The sequence below is a fragment of the Lynx rufus genome, unplaced genomic scaffold, assembly GCF_022079265.1.
Source record: "Lynx rufus isolate CCGP_SWC_20201006 ecotype Redwood Valley unplaced genomic scaffold, mLynRuf1.p SCAF_3, whole genome shotgun sequence".
Classification (NCBI taxonomy): Eukaryota; Metazoa; Chordata; class Mammalia; order Carnivora; family Felidae; genus Lynx; species Lynx rufus.
The window spans coordinates 88,050,835-88,060,706 of NW_025814845.1; the positions used below are offsets into that span (position 1 = coordinate 88,050,835).

The following is a 9,872-nucleotide window of genomic DNA, read 5'->3' on the forward strand; positions in this document are numbered from 1 at the left end:
CAACTAATAACTAGGAGAGAGACCTAGAGATATAGTGATAAGAATACAGTGTGTAGCTGGAGTCCCAGAAAGAAATAGAATGGGGCATAAATAATATTTGAACAGATAATGGCTGAGAATTTCTTAAAATTTGTGAAAGATACTAAGATACAGATATAAAAGAACCTACAAACCTCCTGGAATAAATGAAGAAAAGCTTGCCTAAGTATATCATAGTAAAACCAATGGAAACCAAATCTAAAGAGAAAACGTTCCAAAATACAGAGAAAAAAAGGCAAACATTTTTTTAAAGAAAAAATAAGAATAATTTGACTTTTCAACAGATCATGCAAACCAAAAAACAACAGACTGGTACTTTCAAAGTACTGAAAGGAAAAACAAAAAACAAAAACAAAAAACAGAAAAAAACAACCATCAGCCTTGAATTCTTATTTAGTATAGCAGAAGCTGCTGGTGTCCTTCAACATTCCTTCAGCCCAATTCTAATTTTGGCTTCATTTGTTGTCAACTGATTAGTAACCTTAATTACATCTTCAAAATCCCTTCTGCCATGTAATATAACATCATTATGAGAATAACACCATGAGACAGAAGTCACTGGGGCCATCCTAGAATTCTTAGCCTTCTGCCTACCATGCATACTCTGTGACCCACCAATTCCACTGCTACATTTATACCCAACTGAAATGTATGTATTATCTTTGCCAAAAAACATGTACTAACCACGTTCATAGAAGCACTCTTCATAATAGCCCAAACTTGGAAACTACCTAATGCCCTTCAACAGAAGAATAGTACAATGTTCGTTCAGTGGAATTCTATGTAGCAGTAAGAATTAAAAAAAAAAAAAAAATAGAGATGAGTATTATAAACATAAGATTGACAAAAGAAGCCAGATATAAAAAAATATTTTTCATTTACATGAAGTACAAAAATTGACAAAACTTACCTATGGGGTGGAAGTCTGAATAGTGGTTATCCCTGGAAAGAGGGGAAAAGAATGGGAGTATATAGAAAAGCCATTTGGAGTGCTGATAATGCTGTGTCTTGATCTAGGTGTGTTCAATTTGTGAAAATGTATTAAATTACATATGTATGATATGTGTGAAGATTTTAAGTTACTACTTCAAACAAATCTTAGAAAATCCAAAAGAATCTTCATACAAATTAGTAGAAATAATAGAATGTATTAAGACAGCTGAAAGTCAAACTAATATATAAGCAATTGCATTTCTATATATCAGCAATAAAAAAATGAGAATATATAGTTTAAAAGACACCTTTCACAACAGAATCAGAAAATGTCAACTTTTAATTAACCTAGAAATTAATCTAACCCAAAGCATGCAAATCTCTATAGAAAAATTATAAAACTTTATTAAGGGACATTAAAGAGGACTTAAGTATACATTGAGAGATGCTATATTCACATTTATGAAAACTTCATAGTATAAAAATGTTAATTCTCCTCTAATTGATCCAGAGTCAATGCAAATGCAAACAAAATTCAGAGTAGCTGACTCTAAAATGCAACTGGAAGAGAGAAAAGGTCAAGAATTTTCCTCCCAAAAAAGAAAGGTAACACATATTTGCACTTCTAGCAGTTAAGATCTCCTAAAGAATTTAGAGTGTCTAAAACTAATAAAGAAAAGACAAAGTGACCAGTGGAAGAGAATAGTGAGCCAGAAACAAACCCACACAGGTTTGGAGCTACAAAGTACTATTTACAACAGAGCTTAGATATCAGATTGGTGGGGAAAGAGGGTACTATTCAACAGGCAAAGCTGGAAAAAATAAGATTATACATAATGGAAAGAAAATTGTATCTCTAACTCACTCTACACGCAAAAAAACAACTCTAAAAGAGTCAATAACAAGACTTTAAATTGCCAGAAAATACAGGTGAATATCTTATAGACCTTTGAGTAGAAAAGGATACTTAAAACAAGACACACAAAGCACAAACTCAGAAAAGATACATTTGGCCACATTAAAATTAATAAGTTTCCGGAAAAGTCTTTCAAGTAAATGAATTTTAAACCTCAAAGTTTCCCAGTTCAAGCCAGAAAAAAAGGGTGAGGTAGGTTCATCATATTTCAATTTCACAAAGTTTATAAGATATTTAGTAAAAGTACACAGAAGTCAATGAATGGAGAATAAAAGAAAGATTAATAAAAACAAATGAGGTTCTTTGAAATGTTTAATAAAATAGTCCATATCTCTGGCAAGACTGACCAAGAAAAATGCAAATACAGATTGAAAGAGAAGAAAGTCACATGATGGAACTGAGTTAAGTATAATAAGGGAAAATTATGGTAGACCACTATTCTTTTCTGTTGGGATAGAGTAGGGCATGGAAACTTTAGTAAACCATACTACAGCGTGTTAAGGATTCCCATCTCCTGTTGTTGTACCCATAAGCCCAGCACAGTCTCTCCAGAAAGAAAGAGAATATATTCCAAGTAAATTTGTTCATTCATTCAAAAACCACTTCTGACTCTGTCTGCTGCTTGCTACAGAGATGAAAGGGATTCCAGAAGGACAAAAACCAACTGGAAAGGAGGGAAATAACTCACGACTAGGTCAGGAGAGAAGCAGCTCTTTAAGAGTTAACAAAGGGAAGGATATAACCAGAGCCTTCCATTTGGTATGGTGACAAAAACGTGAGGCATGATGTCCTTAACAGGACTCACAGTCCAAGACAGATCTCTAATATGAACAAGGCAATCTGCCCTCAGTCACCTGCCTGCTTCCTCACCTCAAGGACGGTCAGACCAGGAAACCTGGAAGGGACCTTGAATGGATATTGGGACGCTCTACTCAAATTCTCTCTTCTGGGTCAATGCAGCAGGCTCACATCTGCCTCCCTCGCTAGACATTGCTCTCAGCTTCAAGGAACTGCTTCACTCCAGGCGCCTGGGTGGCTCAGTAGGTTGAGTGTCAGACTTGGTTTCAGCTCAGGTCGTGATCTCATGGTTCTTGAGATGGAGCAGTGCGGAGGCGGCCTGGGATTCTCTCTGACTTCTCTTCTGTCTCTCCCCCACTCGCGTTTGCGCTCGGTCTCTCTCAAAATAAATAAATAAACTTAAAAAAAAAATGAAGAAAGAGGGGCGCCTGTGCTGTTTAGTTGGTTAAGTATCCGACTTCAGCTCAGGTCACAATCTCATGGTTCGTCGGTTTGAGTCCCGCAACGGGCTCTGTGCTGACAGCTCAGGGCCTGGAGCCTGCTTCAGATTGTGTCTCCCTCTCCCTCTGTCTCTCAAAAATGAATAAATGTTAAAAAATAAAAATTTGAAAAAAAAAAAAAAAGAGAAAGAAAGAACCTGCTTCACTCAGGGTCAGAGGGCATGCAGAGAGTAAGGACGCTGATCTGGGAATACAAAGGCCTGGCTCCTTTGCCTGTTTGGGACAAAGATGAGAGCTCCTAGTTGGAATAGCTGAGGACTCAGCTGCAACCACATTGTGGGTCCCCTGCTCCTACCTTCTTCATTTCCCTAGGGATGTATTTTTTTAGGAGCACTCTCCAATACACCGGCATGCAACCCTCAGTATGTTTGCAGGGAACCTAAGGTCAGATAAAAATTTAAAGGCCCTTTTTAGCATCTTTCCTTAGAGTCCAGACAAAGTGCTCTTTACTTTTTTGGAGGTCACAAATCCCTTTGACAATATAAAGAAGTCTAAGAATTCTGGTCTCAGAAAAATACACATAGGCACTTAATGTTAACTTTTACAGGCTATTTCGGGGGGGGGGGGTGGTTCCCTTTTCTCCTCATTTTTATTTTTTTTTTTTTTTTTTTTTTTTTTTTATTTTTTTTAAAAATTTTTTTTTTCAACGTTTATTTATTTTTGGGACAGAGAGAGACAGAGCATGAACGGGGGAGGGGCAGAGAGAGAGGGAGACACAGAATCGGAAACAGGCTCCAGGCTCTGAACCATCAGCCCAGAGCCTGACGCGGGGCTCGAACTCACGGACCGCGAGATCGTGACCTGGCTGAAGTCGGACGCTTAACCGACTGCGCCACCCAGGCGCCCCTCTCCTCATTTTTAAGTCCCAGCTCAAATTTTACCACTCATGTGAAGCTCTTTGTACATAGTCGTAAGATTAGCCACCATTTATTGAGCACTTGCTCCTCCACAAGACCTGTGCTAAGTAAGTGCTTTAATTTTATTGTGCCTTTGATCATGACATAACTCATTTAAAGACTTGCTCAAAGTAACACAGCTAATAATTAGTAGATACTGGATTTAAATCCAATTTGTAAAGCTTGTGCTTTGAATGAATGATAAGTAAAAAAGAAGGGAAGGTTAAAGACAGCAACTCCTCAAAGGTCAACTAATAACAAGTGTCAGAATTGGGTTTTAAACCCAGGTCTAACTGCAAAGCTGGCGGCCTTTAGATTAAATACGTTGTAGCGCCCCTAAGAACGAAAAAAGTTGATTTTGTCCCACCTCCGCCCTTTGCAGTTCCTTTGTCATTTGCATTTGTTTCTAGGGCGATTCCCAAAAGATCTTAAGTGTGGCTTTGTGGGTTGCTGACTTGCATCCGGGCCCAAGGAAAGGCGGCACGTCGGTTGCCGTACAACGTGGCGGCGCTATGCATTCCCTCCCATGGAGGGGAGCTAGGTGGCTTCCGTACAACATGGCGGCTCTGGTTATGACGTAACTTCCTGTCCGACGCAGTCCTATTTAACCTTTAAACTTGCAAGTACTTCCTTTTTCCTCTTCCGGGGACGGCGTCTGTAGGTATGGTTGCTTTTTCCTTTTCCCTGTTGCTTATTCCTTCTACAATCGGCCGCCATCCGGGGAGTTAGAGGAACCAGGATTTCTCAGGCGCAGCCCTTTGGACTGGCATAGGGATAAGGGTTCAGGAGGAAAGCTGGTGGTGAGCAGGTCCCCCGGCTTTTAGCTTCAGAGCGCCATCGATCCGGACCACCCCTCCCGAGCCGGGAATAGCCGGAGCTCATCACCTGGAACTTTGCTGCCTTCGAGGTCGCTTTTGGAGACCTTCGAGTTGTGGTTCGGCTGATTGAGGCTGCAAAATCGCAGAACGTTTTCCTATTTTAACGCCCACGTTAAGTGCGCCTGTAGTAGATGTTCTCAGGTTTTTGGGAGGACTGGAGACCAGGATGTTCGGGTCGTTGTTTCAAAATGTTTTCTTTTCCAAGGCCAATAGCAAGGAAGATAAAAATGTTAATAGGGAGTTTTCGGTCTTGGTTTTGGAGATGTAAACGGAATGGTGGCTTCTTGGAGCTCATTGGCCTTCGGGGTCGCTTTTGGTGTCTTCATAGTTACGTTTCAGTGTAATGTTAGTAAAGACCTTATAACAACAAAAGCAGGCTCTTTACTTTTGCATTGCATGTGATGAAATGATTACAAAGTTTGGGGTTAAAAATGAGGATTCAAGTCTTGTTTACGTTTTCATGTTTCTTTGAGCAGTTAACTGAGAAAACGGTTCATAGGCATACTTACATACCGATTTGCTCAGTGACATTCAGTGTTATTTCCAGTTGATTAAAAAAAATGCCATAATCCAAAGACTCTTTGATACAAAAATAAGTATTATTTGGCACTTAGCTTGTCACACATGTTACTTTGGGGCAAGACACTGAACCCTGAGCATCTTTCATGTGACAGGCATTGCACTAGGTTGGTCAGGATAGCTTCTCTCATTTGTTAACTAATGACAGCTGTGTGAACTCCGTAAAAATGTAGAGACAAGGAAGCTAGCCCCTTGTGCTGTATAGGCCAGTAGATGGCCTAAGTGAGGGTTCAACATAGATGCTCAGGTGCGCTTTTCCTTTAAAAACAGGGTTTCTTAAATTTGCTTGTTAGTAGCGCTTTTCTGGACACGACTCCAAACAGAATCAGACGTTTTGAGGAATACATCTGGTAAATTTTAACCAAGTGCCACCATTGATTACCATAAGGAAAACAAACATGGGTCTGTTAGTATTCTTACCAGGCACCTTTAAATCTCAGTAGTTTTAAAATACGGAATTCTTTTCATAAGATACTTTAAGGATTATTGTATATAAGAATATACGGAACGTATAAATTACGTGATGCTGTTTTCCTGTAAAGTTGGAATTATTCCTACAATGCAATTTCATTCCTTTCTTAATTTAGGCATTCAGAATGGTCCAGCGTTTGACATACCGACGTAGGCTGTCCTACAATACAGCCTCTAACAAAACTAGGCTGTAAGTATTTCTAAAATTTAAAATACATATTGTCATTTACTCTGCAGAATGCTGAGCCTGTTCCCTATTCTCTCACTTTCTAGGTCCCGAACCCCAGGTAATAGAATCGTTTACCTTTATACCAAGAAGGTTGGGAAAGCACCAAAATCTGCATGTGGCGTGTGCCCAGGCCGACTTCGAGGAGTAAGTGATCCTTTTTGCTCTGAATAACGTAAACAAGAATTGAACTAGGGAGCGTTAGCATCTTGGTAAGGGATGGAGTGAAGGAGAGGTCACCACTAGGAAGGTTGCAAAGTACTAAGCATCCATGATCCACATTTGTCAAGAACGTGGACTTTTAAAGCCTATGTGATAAATACAGGGAAATGCCTTTCAGATAAAGCAGTATACCATTTCCTGTTCTAGTTTAGTGTTTATACTTGCCATATGTCACATCTAGTACAATTTCTATTTCTGTTAAAGCATCACGAAATAATCTCAACATTGACTTTGTGCAGGTTCGAGCTGTGAGACCTAAAGTTCTTATGAGGCTGTCCAAAACGAAAAAACACGTCAGCAGGGCCTACGGTGGTTCCATGTGTGCTAAGTGTGTTCGTGACAGGTAAATATCACTCTTAAATGGACTTTCTCAAACGTGTGTGCATGTCTGTTACACTGAATGCTAATGATTATTAGAAGACTGGTGAAACGTAAACACGAGTAGCCTATTTTAGAGTCCTTCCTAGGCTAGGGGCAATTGATACTGTACAAACCAGTAAAGATACTGGTTCACTTTAATTCAATTAGGATTTGGCGGCATCTTTATGCCAGATGTAGAAATTAAAATGACCTTGATTTTGTGGAGGAGGTAGATAAGAAACTATTAGTTTTTGGTCAGTCAGGTAGATGGAGAGAGGAAGGTCTAAAAAGTGTAGGAAGAGAATAACTATATGTAGTTCTAGTGTGGCTGTAGCAGAGCTTTGCAGGAGGTGATAGATAAGAAAGGTAGAAGTCACAGGTTACACAGGCCCTTAAAGGACAGACTTTTAGCTCGATCCTAAAACAGGTAGGAATTGATGGATTTTGAGCCAGGAGGGAGACTTTTGATGTGCCAGAACAAAAACTGCAGCAGGATGGATTGTAACCTCATTCTTTCAACAAAAGGTGAGTGCTTGGAATGGTTTTCCTCTTGGTGAAGGCTAAGGCGGTGGCACCTGCATGGAGACCTAAAGGCTGGTGGAGTGAGTTAGAGGAGAGGACAGTGTTCCAGGTCGAGGACTGGGATGTTGGGATATGTGAGAGAGTTGGTAGTGGCATAGATAGAAGTGGAGTAGTAGAGTTTTTATGCTAAACGTCAAAAGTCCATCAGGGACTGTTCTACTTTCTATGAAGGAAACAAGGCTTGTTGCTTAAATTCACACAGCCAGTGAGGAGCAGCACTGGGATTCGTTCTAGGTTTTATTGAGACCCTTGATTGTAGCCTCACTGATATACATGAATTGCCTCTAAAGACCTGACTGGGAGGATTTGCAAGGAGGTTGGTCTTCACAAGTTACAGAGCTGCTTCAGAAGAGTTGGATGCCTCTAGTTTATTCAGCTAGTTCTGTAAAGTGGTCAGGCTAGGTTTCTAAACCAAATCTGACAACAAACTTGCAAGTTCCCTCTGCCTTTCAGGAGTTAATTTGTAGGGGGATGGTAAACATGTTACAGTAGTACAAATACACGGTAAATAGAACTTCCATGAAATACTGGAAAACTGAACTATGATTGAAGTTTGGAGGAGAAATTACTTTCAAGTAGTTGGGACTCTGGGAACGGTATTTGAGGTGGAACCTGCATGATAGGTAAATGTTGGTCAAGAGGTTGAAAGGGCAAAGAATATGAAAGAGTGAGCAATGAGATTGGAAAGATACATGGAGGCGGAAGGGTCATGTGTTAGTTTTAAGCTGGTGGAGTTTGGCCTTTTACCAGTCTTTGGTTCCCAAACCTTGCTATACATAATCATGGGCACATTTACTGAGTCCAATTCTTGGGCCCTAGCTCTTGGAAATTTGATGTAGATCTACCAGTTGTCTATAGGTTAGTATTAGCTGTGACACTGACAAGAGTCTGATCTTTGAGTAAGTTTAGGGAATTTGTAAGGGTCCTGAGTAAAAGTGGCACCAGTCAGTTGTGTTTCTATAATGTGATTACATTGGAGAGATTTGAAGGAGTCCAAAATCCCAGGAATTTTAGGCCATATTATTAGATGACCAGGGTTACAAATAAAGATCATAAATGGGAAGGTTTTCGTGGGAATTGAGTGCTTTCTCTGTGGAGGTAGCTTTGCTTTAACGAATGGTAGTTAGTACCTGCTATTTGCCAGGTCCCATGCACTGTAATAATAGTGATTGATAAAATGTACTTCCTCTCTAAATGGAGGTTCAGAGTACACACACTGCAACTCCTTCCAAGTTTAATCTTCATAAAAACCCTGTGAAATGGGTATAAGATTCTTTGTGTACCTTTTCACAGAGAAAGTTATTTGCCCAAGATCACACAGCTAGTAAGTAGTAGAGTTGACCCCAGGCTGTAGAAACTTTGCTCTTGATAAAATGCCTCTTGCCATTAGCTCTTAACCTTCATTTTGGTTTCCCATATGTAATTCCTTCGTGACTCAGAAGAAGAGGGCAGGTACAATTGGCATAGAATTGAAGGATTATCCTACTTAAACTGCCAGTGTAAAAAGGAGACTTTCAGCCAGCCAAATGGTTCTGGCCATCTAATTTCATCTCTTAAGTTTTTAGTCTATACTGGTGGGTTTCATTTACTTTTCTACATATCTTCCCTGATTGCTTTACTCAATTCTTTTATGGTACTTTTCCTGCCTATTAAATCAGTGGGTTTTATCTTAAACTGTATTCATTTATTATTTTTCTTTCTAGGATCAAACGTGCATTCCTTATTGAGGAGCAGAAAATCGTTGTGAAAGTGTTGAAGGCACAAGCACAGAGTCAGAAAGCTAAATAAAGAAATGAAGCTTTTTTGAGTAATAAAACAGTCAAAGGTGTTTTCTGTTATTGCTGTTGTAATTTGTTAGTATACAGGTTTGGTTTCTATGTGGTGTTTGGAATTCCGTGATTTTTAGTTGATTGCTTTTACTGAAAGACCATAATGGAGGCCAGTGATGGGTAGAATTTTTTGATAGCACCTCTAGAACACTTGGGGAGGTTTGAGAAGAGTGGCTGTTATATCTGGATGTTTCTTTTAATTCCGCTGCATCATTTCCATCCAATCTTCAGCACCAAAACTCAGGATGGAAATTAAACATTGTTTATTGACAAGTTATTTGGAATAGAATCTTTTATACACCATTGTATTTAAACCCTCCATTTCATTAGTTCACTTCAGACCAAAAACGGTCTATTTTGGAGAGCTCAGAACTCCATATTCAGCAAATCAAGAGCTCCACTCGTATACAAAAACCTCATGTCTCTGGTCTAGTGAAATTTAAATTCTAACTTAAATTGGATTTTTAATCCAGTCCAGAAAATTAAAATAACAGGCCTTAGTTATATTTATTCTTGGAAGCTCTGTGTATCTAACAACTCTTAATAAGTATGTACACAGTAATAATAGCTCATTACAGTGCTCAGACTGTACCAAGTATTTGTCTAATACTCTACATGCATAAGCTCATTTGAATTCCCTTCC

The 9,872-nt window shown here is 39.3% G+C and overlaps 1 protein-coding gene across 1 annotated transcript; it reads left to right on the plus strand.

Annotated features, from left to right (window-relative positions):
• Positions 1-4,722: 4,722 nt before the first annotated feature.
• Positions 4,723-9,226, plus strand: RPL34 (ribosomal protein L34). The gene is made up of 5 exons (XM_047091726.1): positions 4,723-4,743; positions 6,127-6,200; positions 6,284-6,383; positions 6,698-6,801; positions 9,104-9,226. Exons 2-5 carry the CDS (start codon positions 6,136-6,138, stop codon positions 9,186-9,188), a joined length of 354 nt encoding a protein of 117 aa, XP_046947682.1. The 5' UTR covers positions 4,723-4,743; positions 6,127-6,135; the 3' UTR covers positions 9,189-9,226.
• The last annotated feature ends 646 nt before the right edge of the window (positions 9,227-9,872 follow it).

Coding starts and splice junctions, on each gene's coding strand:
- RPL34 (XM_047091726.1), top strand. CDS start 6,136: ATGGTCCAGCGTTTGACATACCGACGTAGGCTGTCCTACAATACAGCC. Junction 6,384..6,697: donor GCCCAGGCCGACTTCGAGGA/GTAAGTGATCCT, acceptor GACTTTGTGCAG/GTTCGAGCTGTGAGACCTAA. Junction 6,802..9,103: donor GCTAAGTGTGTTCGTGACAG/GTAAATATCACT, acceptor TTTTCTTTCTAG/GATCAAACGTGCATTCCTTA.